A 21,879-nucleotide genomic window follows, 5' to 3' on the forward strand; every position below is an offset into this window, starting at 1 on the left:
AAGACACCTCAAGGGCGAGGTCGCGCCAATTCTTGGCCATCGGGCCAGTGATGAATATGGGACCAGTTACTCATAATATGGAGACCCCTGCATGATAGTCAACAATGTTATGTCAAAACATGCCCATATATGGGCATTACCAAATATGGGCATTCCCACATATGTCCTTAATATTGATAACATAATATCCTTAATAATGTCCTTAATATTGATAATATAGGAATCTCCATATATGGGCATAAAATGTTAAATAATGAGTAAAGCCAAGCAGGGCCTTGGCGAGTTAGGGCCTAGGTTTGATGCCTGGGGATCTCCATATAAGGGGGTACCCTAACAGGTCAAATTTGATCCCATTACCGGTATGTTCGGTAATTACAAGGCAGGATGATTTATCACAGCCACAGTTTATTCATGTAGACATAGGCCTATATGTTGACCAGGTATATTAGAAAGTCCATTCAAGATTTACATCAGTAGGCCTACATTACAGGATAGTAAGCTACACATCATAACTGGTGAACATGTCAACCCTGCCTGAACATAATTTAATCAAAGGGTCATCAGTCAGCTAATGTGTCTGCTCTGTAGCATTGGAGGACATTTTCCATTTACGTTTCAGCTTTCTATCATTTTGGAAAACATTTAACCTGTATGCTAAAAACAGGTAGGCCACAGTGTAAAAATAGCCAATCTTCAACCATATAAATATATATCTAATGTCATTGTAAATACATTGAGTCATTGAGTGTCTTTTGTCTGGCTGTACTGTGCACATAAAGAGGACTGAGGCCCCATCAGAGCTGACATTCAGAAAGAGAATCCGTACTAAAGTACAGTACTCAGTAAATTAGCTCAGTTACTGTCCACCACTGCTCCAATACAATGCTTTTATTGAAATATAATGATGTTATTCTGTACTGTATGAATTATTTTAAATGCAATGCTTTCTCTCTACTGTTCGCTTTCTCTCTACAAAATCGCCAGTCAAGGTCAGTCATAAGAATCCCACACACTGCCTCAACAGAGCCTGTTTGATAAGGACCTGTAACTCCCTTATTCTCCAGTGAATGCATATTTGCAGACTTATCTAAGTGGATAGCAGACAGCGATCTACAAAACATCTTTCAGTGGAAGAGACCACCTCCAACCGCTACAGATGTACTAGTTGTATTGTTTGAATCTGCTGTATCATAAGTTGACATACCGGTACTAGCCTAAGTAACTGCTGCAATGAATGAACAACTATAAAAATGTAACATAAGTTTCAAATCTTACCAAGCATGTCATGGCTAGGTATCCTCTGATTCGTTGCAAGGTACAATACTCCTACGAGAGGGAAGAATATTTTTAATTCTGTGTTGATTGATTCAATTTTCTAAATCTGTGGTATAATTACACCTATAATGATATGTCCCAAACAGGACTGCCAAGTTAAAAGTAGTTAAGTCTGTCTTGGGGTTTTATAAATATTTAACCAATGAAAAGTATTAACAATAGCTTATGACTAAATAATAGCTATGTATCCATTTGAACCACAGGTTATCTTTTCCATTTGACCCTGAAAAGTAACGGTTTTGGACAGCAAATCCCTGTTCTCTGGCAAACGCCACTGCTCCCTCTCCAACCAGCAGACTATGAGGGCTTTGTCCATGACCCTGCGAGCTACACGGACTGGAGCTGATCAGTGGTGTAAAGTAACATTTAGTACATTTACTTAAGTACTGTACTTAATAACATAATAATAATAATAACCAGTAAGACGCCTAAAGCCGATAAAGCCGGCAAAAAAGCAGGGCGAGGTCACGCAGGATGGAATTCATTTGCAAGTGTGATTCGAGTTGCATATGGTTGTTTAAGTTGGACAAAATGTGGACAAATATTTCCCCAGATATGGATATGACTGATCATAGATGTCTTATGTTATAGACCACATGAGACTCACACAATATGTCAATATATGGGCATTCCAAGCTATGGGCTTAATATTGATGACATCAGGGATCTCCATATGGGCATAAAAGGGATTCTGTTTGTGTGGTTCCCTAACAGGACTTCATCTGGGAATGCGCATATATGGACAGGTGTCACAACAGGTGATGTCACAACAGGTCAGCCATAGACATTCAGGTCAGCTGACAGTGACACAGACAAGATAAGGACAAGATGTGCCGGTTTTCATAGTTAACTGTGACCTGCAGTCGCAAGTTGCAATAATAATGCATTTTATTTGGAGATGACTTTCAAAACACCCAATGTTGCAGTACAGTGAAATAAAACAAAACATGATATACATATGTATAATTTTGAGGTATTTGTACTTTACTTAAAGGGGAGAACCACCCATTTTCAACAATGAACTATGTTATTGATATATACACCTTTGAGTTGTAATGTGGAAATAAGAAAAATGTCCCCCCTCCCCTTCTGTGTTGCCTAGAACTGGAGGATTGAGTGTGGGGCTTGCTATTTTGCTTGTGGAAGGAGCGCTTGTTTTCGGTGATGCCGATGGAGGGGTGCCGTCTCAGGTGACCTTGAGCCACGTGAGACATTGCCGAGCGAGCGATAGCGAGCAAGTCGCCGCGTCGAGCGTTGCGAAGGTCGCATGAGCTGACTCAGCGCCGTCCGAGTTAAATCTACTGGGACAGAATAGTAAATCTTCATAACCCTGACATTCAGCATCTCCGCGCGGTCCAAGCTCAGAATGTGTTGCATCATGCTTGTAGATATGCAATTTTCGAAGGACTTTTATACATACATATTCATTTAAAAATGGGACATTCTACATAATGAAATACTTTTACTTTTGGTGCTTTAACAACATTTTGATGACAATACTTTTGTACCTTTACTCAAGTACATTTAGAATCCGGACTCGTAACAGAGTAATTCTACATTGCAGTATTGATACTTTTACTTAAGTAAAACATTTTTGCACCTTTCCCACCACTGGAATTGCACAAAGTTTCAATGCAACAGTTTGATTTTCATTTTGAAGGGATTATTTGTATGCTTAAAACTAAATACATGCATCTCTTACCCCTGGAGGTGTCTGGCTGAATCTAATCGAGAGATTGTTTTCTTTACTACTATTGTCCATTAAAGGACCACTTAACTCATTTTCAACCTATCCTCATATAATTGGTCCTCACTAATACTCATAATGGTGCAACTTTCACGACTCTGTCTCGGAGGAGGGCAGAGGACAGTTCAGAAACACACCTACCAGTGACATCATCATCGGTCACTGGTCATCTCCCCTTATAGACAAGCCAGCCTGTTGCAGAGCCACGGTGCAAAAAGAAAACTTCTCATCACACTTGAATCGCACAGCATGTTTAAGTCCAGTGATATGGAGTAGTAGTAGTGTTCTTTGTCATAACTGATATTTTATTTAGTCATTTAATTGCACTAAATGAAAACATATTATTTTATAGAATTTACTGCTTCAAAGTATTTTTTAATGATTATTTAGAGGAGTATGCCTCAATAATTGGAGCGAATCCTCCTAAGGGAGAATTAATTTATGACACAGTATGCCACCTTCACTGTCATAATACACCCCCCTCCGCCATATTCTCACATTTGTACAGTAAATTGTGTAAAACTTTTTCCTCTATTGCCATCACTTCCACCAACATGGTAACTTTGTAAAAATGTTCTGGTAGAGACTGCAGCTGCTCTTCCTTCTAGGAGGAGGCCTGATTCTCCATGGTGGACAGGAGACGCACCACCTCAGTTCGCTGCGTGGGTGAGATATGCTGGGTCATATGAACAATGGAATCCATGGCAACATCTGGGTCGGCTTGAACAAAACTGCGAATCTGCTTGAGGATGTGGTCCCTGCGGATGTACTTGATGTTCTCGTCGATGATGGACCTCACGCCCTCTTCCTCTGCTAGCTGCCTGTCCAACCACTCCACCACCTCCTTGTTGCTGTCCCACAGATAGGCCTTGTCAGCACCTTCAGCCTCTACAAACCAACGATGTAGTAAGGCTTGGATCTGGCCTTCAGTCAGCTCACTGTTGGCCTTTTGGATCTTCCTCTTCACGGTGTCCTCCAACAGCAGACGCCGCAAACGCCAGTAGAAAAACTCACGGGATGTTTTCCATTCTAGGATATCCGCGATGACGCCCTTCTCCCGCATGCGACCTGGGGTATCATGAAGATCGGCAAACTGCACGGCCACCTGGTGATAGATGGGTAGGAGAAACTCCTCATGCTCCTTCAGCTTGATCTCTAGTTCCTTACGCTCTGTGGAGCTTAGCTCTGGAGTTCCAAGTCTTTCAGAGAGGCTCATGTAGATGGGGTCTATCCTCCTCATGGTCTTCACCAGGTCTTTCCTCTTAAACTTGATCTCCACAGTGCCTTCGGCCTCCAAAACTCCACCCCGGCTGTCCTTGTCAGCGTACATCTCCATGTGGTAAGGGTTGATGGTGGGGTCTATAACCACCCAGGACCCTCCTCTCAGCTCAGCCTGTGGAGGGATGTAGACCAGCACCGGCTGCTGGAACTCCCTGAGGCCATCCACAATGTAGGCCCCGAATTTCAACACCTGGTCATACATATCTTTCATTCCTCCAGAGAAACCCCTCCAATTGGCAAACACAATTAGAGGCAGGCCTTCCCTGTTCAGGTCCCTGATGGCCTGGGCTGTTTTAAAGGCGGAGTCTGGGAACCAGACCTGTCCAGCCTGTTTGATAATCTTTGCCTCTGAGTCCAGGATGGCCGGATCAGCTGGGACTGAGAGCTCTACGGATCTGGTTTCCACAGCAACAACTCCAGTAGGTATCCCACCAAGTCTGGCTCTGCCCACCACCACACTCTGGGCCCATGGCTGCATGATCTCCATGAAGGAACCATGGTCAAAGAAGCCACTCTGCCATGAACCCTTAGGCATCTGGCCAGGCCGTCCACTCAGCAACCAGCGAGGGTCATAAGGAGCCTTGGTCGGCACAAACTCCACTGGGCGGGATATGGGATCCTTGGCATGAAGGATTGGCACAGGACTACTTTTACACATGGGCATGTAGGAGAGCCACCGCAACAGGGTTAAGACTCCCTCAAAGTCATTACACACAGTATTGTGGGTCACTCCATTGTTGTGCATGATCTGAATTCCACCGAGCTGGTTATTTGACGTGTATAGTTCTCTACCCAGCACCTTGTTGAGAGCTCTAACTCCAGTAAGGATAATGTGGGAGTTGTCCACCTGAATGGTGCGCTGACCCAGCCTCACCACGTAAGCTCCAATCCCTATGGCTCGACATGTTACCAAATTCATGGTAATAATCTCCTCATATGCCAGAGAGGTCTCTCCAGCAATCATCCCAGAGCCCTTCAAGTTCTCTACACCCAGACCCTCCTCCGTCCCAATGATGTCAATGATTTTGTACCTAGACTCTCCCTCATCTTCCACATGCTCACAGTGCACAGAGTTTAAGGCTGAGACTTTCGCGTAATCATGTGGGGTCAGGTAGAGGTACTTGAAACCCTTGTCGGGGTCAGATGGGTTCTGCCAGGCCACGTGGAACATGTGCATTATTTCTTCTGCCAGACCAATGCGAGCACCGCTGTTGGCGGCAATGTAAATGCGAGGTATGCCACTCTCTCGTGCCATTTTAGAGGCCTGCAGGAACAGTGTATCTTCCTGGGGGCCGAATGACCCTACCTTGTGCGTGATGTCATTGCTGATGACAATGATCTCTCTGCCTACCGGGTACTCTGGAGTCTGCAGGGTCATATGCCACGCCACCATACCAATCTCATTTCTCCCTGGTGGTCGATTCATCCGCACCAGCTGACCATGGGGGTCCAGCACCAGCTCTGTAAAGGTGAGCAGCTCAGATGGCAGAGGGCATTTGGGCAGGTGGGCATATGCTTGGGTGGAACGCCACAGCTTCCTTAGAGCCTGTCTGAACATCTCAGGGAAGTCATAAACATATGTGGTACCCAGGGACTGGGCCTGGAAACGTTTGGATTGCAGCAGGTCCTTGGCGACATATGGGGTGTTGATGAGCATGCCATGTAAAGGCCCCTGCTTGTCTCCATATGCCTGAAACATGATCTGGGGGTCTTTAGGCCCCACCAGTCCCATCCGAGAGTCTTTGACCTCCTTGTACAAGCCGATATCCAGGTAGTAGCCCGACTCATTTGCAAGAAACAGGCGGATAGGGATCTGTTTGCCCGTGGGCGTCAGGCGGATGTTGAATTTCAGTTCGGCTTGGAGGACGCGCAGCTTCCATAGGCGGCTACCATAACGTATCACCATGGAACGCACTGACTCCTCAATCTTTGATGGGTCAATGATGATTGTGGGGACAAAATTGAGGAAGATGTGGTTGCAGTCCGTTCGTACGGTGGTATTGTTGAAGGCCACCTCTAGCTCATCCATGGCTTCCAGCAGAAAGCGCTCCGCCTCATTGTGAAGGAACTCAAACGATGCCTCCTTAGTGATGAAGTCAGAGTGGCGGATAATGGACCGAACAAAGAAACGGTAGTCTTTGACCTCTGTGCCTACTTCTGCATGGGCTGCACCCAGGTACAGGTACATCTTGTGGTTGGCACAGGGAATGGCAGTCAGGGCAAAGTTACACATGCGGTTCAACTCCAACTGAAAGGCCAGTGCTGGCTCCAAGTGACGATAGATCCGGTCCTCCTCAAATTTGTCTCTGGCACGGAATGTGAAGAACTTGAGGAACTCTTTAGGAAACCTTTGTTCCACCTCATAATTGATCTGTTTCCTGAAGTCCTTCCCAGCCACTAGAAATGTTATTCTGCGGATGCCATGTTCAAACAGCACAGATTTCTTTGACTGAGTGAACTCCTGAAACATGGACGCCAGGCTGTCATCATCAATGTCACTGTCAATCGTTATAACCACATTCAGGATGTGGATAGGTTCGTCCTGAATACTTTTCATGTCCTCATGGTATAGCACAGCGTTTCTTCCCTCTGGAATAGGCTTGGATGGAGGAAAGTCAGAGAAACAGCCCAATACATTATTAATGTTACTGGTGAACTCCTCAAAGGAACAGAAAGACACCATGACCCCCATGCGCTGGAACGGCAGAGACATGTCCAGCAGAACATCACTCATGTTGGCCATGTGCACCACGCCATAGTGATTCAGATTGGATGAAAACGATATCCTTTTCAAGGATATCGAATCAGAGGTTTTACTATTCTCCATATTTGTATTCTGAATTCTTCTACCTTGTGTTATAAGGTCTTGGGTCTTAGCTGCTTGTAAATTAGCATCCGTGACTTTGATGTTTGGATGTGTATTTAGAGCGGGGATGTTCCCTCTGTTGGGGTGTGATGTGGGAAGCATAAACTGGAACTTCACGACACAAGTATTATCTTTCAGCTGCCGATGCTGAAAACTGTTTAGTTCATAGGCAATGTATGCTCTGCGGACGTACACCTCCAGGGCAGCCATTCTGACCACCTGGTTACTGTGGTAGAAAAAGTTTGTCAGGACGTCAAAGATGGATGTCTCTGACAGTATCAGTTTCTGCAGGTTCTCGGTGCAGGACTGTTGCCCATACATTTCGATAGCAGAGAGGAAGATGGACTCTATCTGATTGTGTCGGAGCTCATAGGAGGGTATGTGGGAAGCTATCCGAACCTGTCTGGCACGCAGCGCCACCTTGGCATTCGTCGTCTTGCTGAGTTGGGTGAGCTCGGTCAGGATGGTCATCAGCTCATCTGTGGGTGGAAGATTAAGCCCACAAAGTTGGTCAATCAGCATAGTAACCAGTGAGTTCTTTTTCGTGACCTGGGCATGGGAGAATATGTAGTTGAGAACACTGGCCATGTCACCTTTGTTTTCTTCACGAAGTGCAAACACACACTTATCGTAGTGTCCATTCTGAAACTGGATCTCTACTTTGAGGTACTGTCTGAGCAGATCCATCATCACAGCCTTCATGTGGCCCTGGATGCCACAGCGATATTTCTTCACTAGGTGGACAATGCTCTGGGTGTTCATAAAGAAAGTATCTCTCTCTGACTTGCTGTTCAGTGTAGCAGCATGGCTATCTAGGATGTTGGTGATCTGCTGGCTTGGGAACTGGCACAAGACTGAGGTGATGTTGCGGGCATATTGTGCCATCTCATTCTTGATGGCTTTCTCAACGGTGGGGGGGATGCGACCCGACATGCTGGTCATAATGTCCTTCAGCTCCAAAAGAGGCAAAGAGGGGTCTTGCATAGTCTTCATCAGCCTCTCCACCCACTCTTTAAGTTTGATGCCAAAAAAGGGTTCGGGCTGGCAGTAGCCGTTCATGACATGAACCAGGTGGTCAAATGTTCTGTGGAAGACTCTATGCACCTTCTCCCCTCTCGCTACAGCTTGGACTTTGGGAAGGGCCCCTGTGTGCAGCTCTGTGTGTTGAACTCTGCTGGGGTCATCCAGTTGGAGCTTGGCAATGATGCAGCCAGGTTCTAGAGCAGCGCCGGCCCTTTTCACATTGTGAATAAAACCAGACTCTGCAGTGGTCAGAGTCATCACCATTTTCATTACCTCTATCTCAGCATAGCACTGGCCAGCAGACACATGCCCACCATCCTCCATCATGCACTGGATGAGTTTTCCAGCCGAGGGTGAGCGCAGCAGTGTTGGGTCATACTCCTTCTCAAAAACACAAGTCCTGTTCCCGATAGTAATGCGATACCTGTCCACCTCCTCTTTCATGTATGTGGTGTAGCTGCTGCCGTCGTAGGAGATCAGAAGGCCTCCATCGCTGAGGTGATGGACGTCCACCTCAACAGAGGAGTGGTTCATGATGACCACATAGGAGACGGGAGACTGGCGCGTTACAGTCAGTGCGTACTTGGTGCCCTCGTAGATCAGCTCCAAATCCACTGTATTGAGGAGTGTGTGTGCAGATAACACCTGGCCCCTTTCCAGCGAGTGCAGGAAGTTGGACAAGCTGTTCCTCAGGTTGACATCGGCTACGTGGAGAGCACCGCTTATGATCCCAAGCATGGTGTCTGGACGCTCTGCCTGCATCTTCTCTGAGATGAGCCGGTCCAGCCAGCTAGTGTCAATATTGTTATGTTGGAAGCTCTCCATCTCCAGCAGCTTTATTAGGTATTGAACTGTGGTCCTGAAGTCTCCCCTGATCGAAAGCTCCTTCAGAGCCACTACCATGTTAGAGATAGCCTCCTCACGATTCTCTCCCCAGGAGAAGCAATGTCCAAACTGGGAGTCAGCAAACTCGTGCAGACCTCCTTCCGCAGCCACGCTGAAGTAACCCCAAATGTTCTTATTACTGCGGAAGTTCAGCTCTTGTACTGTGCCCGAGCTTGGCTTGAAACCCTCATCTGGGTTTTCACTGGTGATGCGGGCTGCAATGACATGGCCCCGAGGGGAGGGTGCTGTGGACAGACCTAGAAAGTCAATGGGACAGTCACCCCAGGGCTGAACCCCATACAGCACCCTAATATCTTTGATGCGGTACAGGGGTATACCCATGGCAATTTGCAGCTGCGCAGCAGGCAGGTTGACATCAGCCACCATTTCAGTGCATGGGTGCTCCACTTGAAGACGAGGATTGAACTCTAAGAAGTAGAAGCTGCCCTCTTGGCTGTAGAGATACTCCACTGTGCCAGCACTCACGTATCCAACCATCTTAGCTAGCTTCACTGCACACCGCTCCATTTCTTCAAACACTTCTGCAGTAGCAATGGTAGCAGGAGCCTCCTCAATGATCTTCTGGTGCCTTCGCTGCACAGAACAGTCTCTGCCAAATAAGGAGATGGCATTGCCATACTGATCAGCCAGAATCTGCACCTCCACGTGGCGAGCATGCTTGGCCAGCTGCATGATGAAAATAGGTGATCCTGGAACTTCTGTCTGGACCTGTCTATAGAGGTTAGGGAACTCATTTGCAGAGGTGACCTTGCGGATTCCCTTTCCTCCACCTCCTTCAGAGGCCTTCACCATTACAGGGTAGCCCAAAAGCTCTGCAGCCTTCAGGCCATCCTCCACATTATGGATACAGCCTTGCTCATACAGTTCAGAGGGAACATTGATATTTTTTGTCTTTTGGTTGCTGTGTGTCCACTCTGCTAGTGTCAGACCTGTCCCACTCCAGGGCAGAGTTGGAATTCCAGCGGTTTGAGCCACAATAGAAGAGGCAATCTTGTCTCCAAGAGCCCACATGGCCTGACTTGGGGGACCGATAAAGGAAATGCCATGTTTTTGAAGCAACTCAGGGAGCTTAGGGTTTTCAGAAGCATGGCCCCATCCAGCCCACACTGCCTGAACAGGTATGCGTTTAGCAATGTCCAGAATAAGATCTACGTTGGCGTAGTTGTTGTTATTGGTCCCCCCTGGCACAAGCTCATGAGAGTCAGCCATTTTAATGTACTCTGCATTGGCATTCATGTCCTCAGGGGCCACCATGACAACAAAGTGGATAGCCCTTTCATTGCGGAACATCTCATAGGCCCAGCGGCGGATGGAGCGCATACATTTCACTGCTGCAATACCATTGTTGGCAATGAGGACCTTCTTGATGACCTTGTTGCCACCAAAGTGGTTGATGAATTCAGCAGGGGAGGCGACAGTGAAATCCCTTTGCAGGTCAACGCGATGACGGTCCCTTCCCTGCTTTACCAAGTGCAGCTCTGACATGCTCGACCTTAAGTGGCCATTGATGTGGCCGAAGCCCAACTCAAAGGTGCTATCTAAACTAACAGATGATGGTGACAGTGAGTCTGTGTCCTTCTCTGCCAACGGTGACTCTGGCTTCTCTGAGCTCTCATCCTCTGAGTACTCCCCGGACATCGAACTCACAATGAAGTGGGAGTGCAGTGCCTTAACCACAGGGTTATTAGCAGGTGCATCCTGCAGTGCCATGGCTGGACAACACGAACAGGCTGCACGCCAAACAATGGACTCCAAAATATACGTTGCTCAATTCTGTTCCACATTTCTTTCACGCAGATGATTATGATGACGTCATGATGAGCTCATAAAACATCAAGGGCCTGTAACAGCAAAGATGCCAAATATGGCATTAAGGATCTTAGACTAAGGCATCCCAAGGGCATCTCATGATTTGCCATGGTTACCCAATATTTCTGATGCCAGTCTCTAGCTGTGTGGAACTCCATAGGTAAACCATGTTGCGGTCCCGACACAACTGGTATGTGAGCAGGCTGCAGGAATGGTCTGTCCTGTCCCCTGACCTGCAGCTTCTCACAATAAATCAGATGTACGTGTGGCACCTGAAACATATATGGTCATGTTCTACTTTAGTTTGATATATGAACACATTTATTTTACGTCTATTCATGGGTTGCATTTGTAGTCCTACAACGGCCATGTTGAGGACCAACACAGGTGTTCTGATTGGCGTAGAACATTAGTTCTATGCCAATCAGACAAATTGAAACACCTGTGTTGGTCCTCAACAGTTTAGGACTACAAATGCAACACATGAATTAAATACAGAGAACGTAATTTTTAAAATGTTGTTCCCAACAGATATGTGCATAATACATTTACTTAATAACCTACTGTCAAGCAGTAAGTCCAGCCAAGCCAATTGTGTCACTGTCTGTGATGCTGTAATATTTTATGGGAATATTGCAGAATTATGCAGGACTGCTTGATTTTATCTATTATTATTATCTTCGCCAAGCTGAAGGCATGGGGGCCACTGTGCTTGAGGCTCCTCAGCATCTCGAGATGAGGAGCCTCTAGCACAGTGGTTCCCAAACCTTTTTGGCTCAGGTCAACCCTATAAATAACTTTTTCATCCACGGCACCCCTGAATTACATTGTTACTATATAATAGGTTAGGTCATATTAACAGTATGAAAATATGTAAATCTGTCCCCCTAAAATACAGTAGGCCTATTTCACAAGGAAATAATATCAGTTTCCATTAGGACAGTCTGAAATATTCGCTATACTTAAACCCCAGCATCCTTATTCTATGAGGAACATTCATCAAAAATAGACGATCAACAAACTCATTGTAGATCTGCTATATTTGGTGAAGAGACTGTAGACTTAAAACGAACGCATCAAGTAAAGTGCAAGTGACATTGATACATTCCAAATATTATCTAAATATTCTGAGGCACCCCTGGACTTGCGTCGACGCACCCTAGGGTGGCACGGCACCAGGGACGTGCTGGCCATTGGGAAAAGTGGGACAACTCCCGAACGGCTGGTTCATTCCCGGCCGGTCCAGGCCGGCCATTAGGAAAAAAATACAAATAAAATGTCGGCCTTCGTTCCATTTTGGGGGCTGGGCGGCCAACAAAGTAAATCGTCACTGTCGGGCAGAAACCTCGTATATTCAAGTTTCAAATTTGTACATTTTTTCGCAAAGCAAAGCCCTGCTTCATCATACAAGGCTGTTGCACAAAAGTAGTGAAAACAGCAGATCTACAAGCACACAACGTTGTGTGCTTGTAGATCGGCTGTTTTCACTAGTTTAAATCATTTTTAAAATGATAAATACAAAACAAACGGTATTGGACATACAAGGTTTCCACCCCACAACGACGAAATATAACTCATGTAATTGGCCCACTGGCTTGTCACTTGTCATGATCTGAAATGGCAAATCTTTGAGTAGCAGCAGCGATATAGAGAGAGATCTCTCTCTATGGCGCGCAATGAGGGCCTCTCCAACTCTTTTTCTCGGGCTGAATCAGGGGCCCAGCACGTCCCTGCACGGCACCCAACCCTGCTCCTTGAAAAACGCTTTCTCTTCTGCCAAATGTCTGTCATAAAAACTCCCCTCACAGCTACGAGTCCTCATGACCCCCACGACTGACACAGCCCTGGGTACTGTATGTAACCCGGCCTGGCAGAAATCTCCACTCCGAGGAGAACATTTTTCAACTTGTACAATGCGGGTTGAGAGTTGGTCTGGAGTTGATCAGTCAGAGGTCTCTCATCAAGAAAACCACACTCACCAGAAGACAGTTAACGTGTCATCTTCAAGCAGTTGTTTGAGCAGCTTTGAGCTACAGTCAGTTTGAGCAGCGATACTGTGTGCCATTATGGTGAAGGAAGAGTTCTTAGAATGGGCAGCCGAGTGTGCACTGTGTACAGGTTTTTACTTTTTTCCCAACCAAACATCAGCATCCTTTTTCTCTGGTTGAAGATGTGATTATGTGAGAAGAAATCATCTGTTTGGAATGAAAAACTGACCAAGTGATTGGAGACCACTGATCATAGGGAACTGTATAACTGAACAAGACAAGCCGCTGAAAGATAATTCGTTTAAAAGCTTATTTAAAAATGTTTTCAACCATTTATTTTCTTTTTTTTCGAGCTGTCAGAGCTACTTACACACAAAAAACTCAAAAAGTGCTGTGTTTTGTGTGACCTGCTGTGTTTCTGAAAGGAAAGAACAGTACGTCTCTTCATGGTTCATGGTCACAGTTGCAACAATAGTGTCACAATTAACAGTGATAACAAATGTACACAACAGGTTTATTTAGTGAATTCTGTCACATCGTGAAATGCAAAAGCTTTTTTAGATTTCAAAAGACAATGATTATTTGAAGTCTGTTACACTTTTGAACATTAACATGGACATCAGTAAAAAAACACATTATATAAAACTTTACATTAAGGCTGTGGTTGTATCGAAATGCACTTGTCACACAGAATCTGTACAGGTTAAGAATGACAGTATATCCAGTGAGTTTTTTTTGTGCTCAACCAGGGAATATATGAAGTGTTAAATGTGTGCTTTATCTAGTTGAATGATTGCAAATCATGTGCCCATTAACCTACAGTAAATGATTGGCTACCTGTGTGGCAAAACCAGTGCAAACGAAATACTGTCATAGGCCTTAGTGCTGATATAAATTGCATTTCTGTTGCACAGAAAAACTCCTTTCTAGAAACACTTTTGCACAAACTGTCAGGGTCTCTTATCTCTCCAGGTGATAAGGTGTCTCTCCATAAGGTGTAAGATACCTATTTGCTCCGGTAGCAGTCCTGAAGAGGTTATAGAAAATCTGCCAATTTCAGAGCTGAATATGGTTATTCATAAAAACAACAGACATCACAAACCCACAGGATTCTAGTCCGTTGGCAAGCGAGGACAGGCAGGATTCCCTGTTACTGTGTTCATATATTACAAAGGCATTTCTCTACAAATAGAAAAGCCCTTGCTAAATGTACACAAGTGTGTTACAATCACAATGTAGAAATATAGTTGACTGAGTTGGAAGCTGTATTATCCCAGAGGAACCAAGAGACATTACTCTTTGTTCAGACCAAACGTTATAATTTCAGTGATTATTCTGTGCGACAATTTGTGAAATCACTGGTGGGGTATGATCAGATTTAAAAGCTGTAAACTTCTGGCCAACAATGGCACGATTGGACATCACTGGACTAAAATCTACTAAAAATACACCAGGGTCACAATTGGTGTGTTGTTAACCCAAAATACAAAAAAATAACACTTAACTTCACTGTGATTAGTCCTTCATACCACAAAAAATAAAGAATAATTCACCAAGAATAAAGCTAATATGCTATAGACTCAATCAAGTGTTTTTGTCTAGACATACGAGAAAAGGCTCATGATTTGGTATTCAAATGGTCTTCAACTGGTGTTCAAATTGTGTTTGTTCACAGCCCGTTCTGCAGTTCTCTAACCAGTTGATAACGTCGTTCTGATTTTGAAAAACGAAAAATGATGTGTGAGAGACAATCTACTCTGCTCATAATGTAGTCTTCCACACTGAAATGTGTATGAAAACCTTTTTTGATATCAAAACCTCAGTATTGTTTTTTGTGTTGTATGATAATCTTTTACCTTTTCTATTCAGTAGTTTGCTTTGTGTATTAGCTGGGTTGCCATTTTCGCATCAGGTTCTTGTCACTGGTGAAGGTAGGTACTAAGTAGGCCATTGTTATTTGCTGTACACATCACAGCAGCAGTTTGTCACTGTCATACTCAGGTGGATATGTCTAAAACTGTTACTTTTCAGGAAGAAACTGGATTGGAACACACATTCCAATCCAGTGTACCGTAGTTATTATTTAGTCAGAAGCTGTTAATACTTTTCATTGGTTAAATCCGTTAAAAAGACTTCACTTTCAAAGGTTTCAAGGGTTCAAAAGTAGCATAAAAAGCAGATCTACAAGCTCACAACATGTCGCGATGCAGCTATTGTAGGTGTGAGCTAGTAAATCTGCTATTTTCACTACTTTAGCGCAACACTCTAGTAGTAAAACGAAGTAGGGCACTGATTTATGAAAAGAAAAAACAAAGGAAACATAAAAAGTTGAAATATGGAGAAACAAGGCTTTCTGCCCCAAGGCAACAATTTGTATTAAGTGGTGCCCTGAATCCCCACAATGCCAGAGTCCTCTGTTCTCCTCTCCTGCCTCCTGCTGGGCTGTGGTGGCCTGGCTGGCTGGCTGGCTGTAGCACTGGGTTCACTGGCTGGTTGGGTGAGGCTGTCCATGGCAGACAGGATGGACGAGAAGAGATGCTCAGTGTGGCTCTCCAGTGCCCTGGACTGACTCTCTATCAGAAGCAGGGTGTCTCTCAGGACTTTAACACAAGGGTGGAGCACAGGACAAAGAGACAGAGAGAAGATTAAAACACACATAAGACACAGGTGGAGTAGATAGCTCACAACTTGTCACAATGGCTATTTAAAGTGTTAAAAGATTTGGACAAATTGGCTGATATCAATCAATCAAAGTTATTGTCACAAGTTCTCACAACACAATTACAGGTAAAGGTGAGGTGAAATTCTTGTTTATGCAGGCTTCCACATTTGCAGCTCAGAGCAAGAAGAAAATAAAAGATAAGCAATAGGAAATGTAAAGCCTAGTATGTACGTATGTAAGAGATATATCAGCCTGGCTCTAGTAGATACAAGAGGAAAATATGAAAAATCTTCTCCATTGATCGAGTTCTGCATGCATGGCTTCATTCTCCTCACAGGGTGTTTCATGCTTCTCTTATCAGACAGTCCTGTGGTGTTTAGTTACCTCATCCAGCCAGAACACAAGAGTACCACTACTACACAGCACTAGTTTACATGGTGCACTAACCTAGTATCTAACCCTAACGCATCACCGATGCGTCCTGTTGTGAGCCTGTAGGTTGGCTATTATTAAAGCCTAGTTTAAAAATGTATTTCGTAGCCAACACTGATGGTCGGTAAGAGTGTTCAGTCAGTGATGTATTCCAGTTTAGCAGCCAAAACAAATCCTTTCTGCTGTGTCAGTATGTGACGTGCATATTATATCAATGGAAAATGTATAAAATGTTCCGAATGTGTCGCTAAATGGTTAAAGTCCCGTGGGGTGCTAGAAATCCTTAGACAAATCGTTTTGTATGACTTAACATCATTGACTGGTCGGACAATGCGCAGGCGATTCACAGCCAGGGAAAAAGCAGGCTGTTCCTCCTGAGAAGACTGAGATCGTTTGGTGTGTGCAAGAGGATGTTACAGATGTTTTACCAGTCTGTCATGGCAAGTGTCCTCTTTTTTGGAATAACATGCTGGGGAGGCAACAACAGAGCAGGTGACACGTTTAACCTGAACAGACTGGTGAGGAAAGCAGGCTCTGTTGTTGGGTCCTCTCTGCAGGGGGTGGAGGAAGTAACCAGAGTGCGTACAGCGAGGAAGCTAGATTCCATTTTGGAGAACTCCTCTCACCCCCTCCATCTGGAGATCACCAGTTACTGGAGTAAGAGAGGAAACGACCGCTTTGCCTACCCAGGACGGAGATGTGAGAGACTAGGAAAATCTTTTGTACCGGCCGCCCTTAAGCTGTACAACGAGACACATAACGGACGAGTTAAAAGGACTTCCTTCCTAACCTAGACTGACGGAACTTTTGCTGTATTGACTTTGACCCCTAAGGACCTTCCAGGGAGAGTGCTCATGTGCGTCTTGCGGTGACACGCTCCCTAGTTTTTTCTTCTTCTCTGAGCTGCTTTTTTTTTTTTTTTTTTTTAGTTTTTTCGCACTGATTTTTGACTTTGCACTATTAGGTTGTGTTGGTAGTTTCTGAGTATTCTGCTTTGTTTAGCAATATCAGTGAGATACTTGTTGCACTAACTAGCATTGACTGTTACGCTCTCTTTTTGTAAGTCACTTTATGTATATATACTTATATATTATTCGCCCCCTCTATTGATGCACCTTTTCTTTATTGGTACTGTACTGCTCTTTTTTTTCTTTTTCTTTTACTCTTATCTATTTTTGTCTTACTTCTCTGTATCTTTGTAAATACTGTATACTGCAATGCTACAACTGGACAACTGAATTTCCCCCTTGGGATAATAAAGGTATCTATCTATCTATCTAACATCCCTGCATACTTCCTCATTGACTAATGCATGCATTTTAGTGAAGCTTTGACTGGCGTTCTGTATGATACTGATGCTTGCCCTGCGCCAACCTTGGATTCAGTGATTGCTAGTACTAGAATGAAGACTATATTTTAGTAGTAAAACATAACATTAGTTCTTTGGAGAAATGCAGAACACAAGAAAGTACCATGTATGCCAAAAAAGACATTAACCAAACAATAAACATGATTACTACCCACTCATACAGTATGTCTGCCCACTTTGTGTTGTTTTCTGATGTTTCAACATTCTACTTTTGCATGGGTACCGTAATCGTTTTATAGTAATTCACCCTACTTGTGTAGTATAATGTTATACAGTTTTTCTAAATTCTCTTGACAGTTCAGAGTCTGACTCAGGTACAGATCTTCTACTACTACTTTGTCTGCATCAAGAGACTCACCAGGAGACGTGGAGTTCATACAGCTGAGGAGAAGTGCTCCAGTGTCCAGGACAGAGGAGGTCAGGGGATGGTGGGCGCTCATTTCTCTCTGAAAGCTCTGATGCAGGGGGAGATACCATGGTAAACATTGAATGATCATGACACATGTCAGCGCATAGTGAATAGTATGCAGGACCTACAGGTCTGCTCACAGGACTCTCTCAAGCAAAGCTCTATGACAACTGCAACTGATTCAGAATGCTGCTGCTAGAGTCCTGACGAAAACTAGAAAATATTACCATATTACACCAGTCCTAAAATCCTTACATAGTCTCCCAGAGAATTCATTTTAAAATGTTGTCAATCGACTAAAAATGTCACTGTGGCTCTGGCCTGGGCCCAGCTACATCTTAGATATGCTGGAGCCATATGAACCCTCAGGTCATCTGGGGCTGTCCTGTTAATTGTTCCAACAGTTAGAACATAACATGATGAAACAGCATTTCACTACCATGCTACACAAACCTGGAATAATATTCCAGGTTACATTAGACAAGCACTTATTAGCACTCATTAAAGAACAAAATTGAAGCATTGTAACTTGCCTGATATTCAGCTAGGGAGGACTTGACGCTCTCTATGTCCACGGCGGGCGGAGCCAAAACCGCCATTCTCTCAACCACAGTATAGAGCCAATGGATGAGCTCCCCCAGGTTGGAGCAGAACACCTGGACAGCAGGAAACACCCATAGATTCTTTAGAACATGCCATTCAGACTAAATCATAAGTAGTCAACACTTATTGTCAATCCTCAGTTGTCAACAAGCTCCACAACTCTCCTGCAGCAGATAGCAGATTATACACTCTTCTCCGCCTGGCTTCCCTCTCCCGAACACGAACCAATAATGTGTTCATATTAGATGCCCGACGAACGGTGGATTCAAACCCACAACCTCTGTGGTGGTGGGCAGGGACTTTACCACTGAACCACCCGAGCGCCAAACTATACACACTACATAGCTTAATTAATGTTGTATTTGTATTGTTGAGTACTAAAACATACGGGAGATTGCCTTCAGCATTTAACCCAACATAACTATTTGTAGCAGTGGGCAGCCACTCCCTGGGGACCATTTTTGTTGTGAGAAAAACCTGCATGAATATGAGGAGACCTTGAAAACTTCACACAGAAAGGCCACAGTCGGTTGCCAGTTGGATTAAATCCCAAGACCTTCTTATGGTAGGGTATCAATGTTAACCACTGAACCATTGTGCCACACACATTCAGGTAGGAGATAATATCACACACAATGCATACTGTACATACCTGGATGTGTTGCATGAGGGAGTCTGTTTGCTCCTGGTTTCCCTGACTTGTCCCGTGGACATCTGGGAAGGTCAGCCCGCTAAGCTGTCCCACCAGAGCCTCTACCTCCCTGAGACTGGTCAGAGTCACCCCCCTGTCCGCAGGCTGTGTCTGTGTTCCATGAATCTGTCTGACCCCATGATCAACTGCTGAGGGAAGGCAGTGAGATGATTGAGATCGTAGAACATTTACTTAGCGTCTTGTTCATATTGGTCATATTAAACTTAATAAACAACATTATACCAGTAAGACTCCCTTACAAAAATAAACATTTCATATTTTTAATACAATAGAGTGGAATTGACGTTTTCTTACATCTACCCTTATTGAAATACTGAGTAGTCCCATGGGCGCCCCTTTCCTCCCTGTCCACATCTTCATCCCTTTCTTCTTTGTCACGTCTATCTTTGCGTTTCTCAGATGCCTCTCCTTGCTGCGCCGCCGCCTGTTTTTCAAGCAGGGGGGTGGAGGAATAGATGGAGGTGGTTCCACGGTCCAGAGACTCCCAGCTGGCTGAGACAGGTTGGTTGATCTGTGCTATCACCTCCCTCACCTACAGCCATGACAGAAATACACCAACAAATATTTGGTAATCTTTTTCTGTAGCTTCTAAATATCTAGACAAAACAGTCTTGTAAAGAAATACATTTAAAGGTGGCAGGCTAACATATACTTGAGACTCAAACATGCTGTAAACCTTCAACCTTTTACAACATGCTGTAAACTTTCACCCTTTTCGCTGCTTACTTGGTTATTTTAAGAACTTGCTTTAAGCGTTCTTTGTGTTTCATGCCTCTCTCTAAACTAAATTGAATAAGTAAATTATCCCCCCTGCTGACCTGTCTAGACAGCGTTTGCAACTCCTCCAGCTGATCTGGGAGGGGTCTGTAGTCCTCTTCCCAGTCCCCCCCTCCGAGACACCCTGGACGGGGAAGAATGCTGGTGGTGCGGATGAAGGAGGAGGAGGATGACGAATAAGAAGGGGAGCGTGTGGACGAATGGTGTCGGCGGTGTTGCCCTTCGCCGACGTTGTGACTGGGTTGGTTTTCTCTGGCCCTGCCCTTGCTGCCATCCAGGCTCTCCAGGGACAAACCAAAGAGGTCCACAGGGGAGAGTGGACTGGTACACAGCAGGCCGTCTGATGACTTGGAGAGCCCATGGATCTTGGAAGACCTGAGGCTGACACCGAGTGCCCCCTTCTCTCTGGGTCGCCCCGTTCCAGTGCGCTCCGCCCTGCTCAGGGAAAAGTCCAGAGCTGATAGGCTGGCTGAGCTGCACATGTGATCAAGTTCTATCCCTGAGTCCTGGAAACCTGAGTCGGCATGGAGGAGAGAGGCACCCTGTGGATCGGAGCCATCCCACTCACTGACCACCCTCCCTGGCCTGAGAGGGTAGGTGTAGTCCAGGAGTTCCTGGTACTCCCTGTTAGGGTCCCAGTTCAAAGACTGTCGGTCCGGGGAAGGGGGGAGGGACTTGGGGATGGCACAGGCCCAGTAGTTGGCCTGGTTGGGGGACATGGTGTGGAGGGCGGGGGATCTGCGGCCCTGGAAGTAACCTGTAGATGAGATTACTTTCAAGCGGCTCTCCCCTCCCGTCCCTCCTCCTCCCCTTCCCCCAGATCCGAAATCAGTTCTCTGGGGCCTCAGGTGGCGTGAGTGGGGGGTGTATGTAGGAGAGAGGAGAGTGGACGTCAGCCGAGGGCTTAGAGGGGAGGTTGGGGTATGGACCTCCGCGGGTGGACTGTAGTGACTGCGTTGCCCCAATCTACTGCCTAGGTAGACCGAGCCAAAAGTGGGTTCATCGCGGGAAGGGCTGCCCCTGAGATCTGAAACTCCCAGGGGTGACATGAGGTCTTCTCGAGAGGCTGAGGATGGTGAGATGTTACCCTGAGAGAAGTTGAGGCGGTCCAAGGCAGCCTCGTCTCTTCGCCTGGTTAAATAGTCCATGTTGATATGATGATGATAGCTTTCTGTACTCTCACCTGGCCACTGTTTATCCTATGAAGAAGACAAGATATGTTTACTGGCAGCCAACAGCAAGGATGTCCAGATTCAGCATTTTCTCCTGTAGATGTACTTTATAAGCCTGCTTATAATTGTACTTTTGCACCATTTTAAGTGTAAAGAAAGAACAATCTCTCCCTCTCCCCTCTGTAGTAACGGTATCAATATTGAATATTAAAGGTGGACCACACATGTTAAATGTTATAGTACTCCAGTTCCAAGTTTTTCTTTTGTTTCATTACTTCTATTTTTACTTGTTTATCCTGTATCCCATGAGAGATCTCTTCTCTGATTGGATAAAACAATGTATTTTCTGTTTACTAAAGAGCTGGAGAGATGCCTGTTACTGAACAAACACTCTAATCTATAGCAAGACTGGGGTGGGGTGGGCTCTTTAACTGGTCTGCTCTGGGTGTGTACGTGTAATTTGTCCCACTGCAACGGGTTGTGAGCTTGTCATTGTTTTATAGCATATCATGTATTTTTACCTGCCCGGGTTCCTCCTGTGCCTGTGACCTCTTCAGGATGGACGTCTGCTGCTCTGTGAAAAACAGGGGCTTTCTCATCACATACTGCCTATCTGTCAAATATCTGGAGGCAGGGGCCATAGTGACACTCTTCCTGGGACCACCTCTTTCCCTCTCCCCCCGTCTTTCTTTTTCTTCCTCCATCCTCCCTCTTTCCGCTGCATCTCGGTATCCATGGACATGGCTAGCTCCCGTCGTCCGTGTGAACTCTGGGATCCGACTGTTCCA

The 21,879-nt window shown here is 45.2% G+C and overlaps 2 protein-coding genes across 2 annotated transcripts; both read right to left on the minus strand.

Annotated features, from left to right (window-relative positions):
• Positions 1-3,686: 3,686 nt before the first annotated feature.
• On the minus strand, positions 3,687-10,868 carry LOC308297103 (acetyl-CoA carboxylase 1-like; the record flags this gene model as incomplete). The annotated part of the gene is made up of 1 exon (XM_080740513.1): positions 3,687-10,868. One exon carries the CDS (start codon positions 10,866-10,868, stop codon positions 3,687-3,689), a length of 7,182 nt encoding a protein of 2,393 aa, XP_080596639.1.
• Positions 10,869-14,734: 3,866 nt separating this feature from the next.
• Positions 14,735-21,879, minus strand: cep68 (centrosomal protein 68). The gene is made up of 7 exons (XM_080740638.1): positions 21,613-21,879; positions 19,961-21,118; positions 19,437-19,674; positions 19,083-19,267; positions 18,361-18,483; positions 17,777-17,873; positions 14,735-15,555 (listed from the first exon to the last, which is right to left on the minus strand). The coding sequence occupies exons 1-7, from the start codon at positions 21,793-21,795 to the stop codon at positions 15,332-15,334; spliced, it is 2,208 nt and encodes a 735-aa protein (XP_080596764.1). The 5' UTR covers positions 21,796-21,879; the 3' UTR covers positions 14,735-15,331.

This window comes from Nannobrachium achirus (genome assembly GCF_963921795.1).
Source record: "Nannobrachium achirus genome assembly, chromosome: 13".
NCBI lineage: Eukaryota > Metazoa > Chordata > Actinopteri > Myctophiformes > Myctophidae > Nannobrachium > Nannobrachium achirus.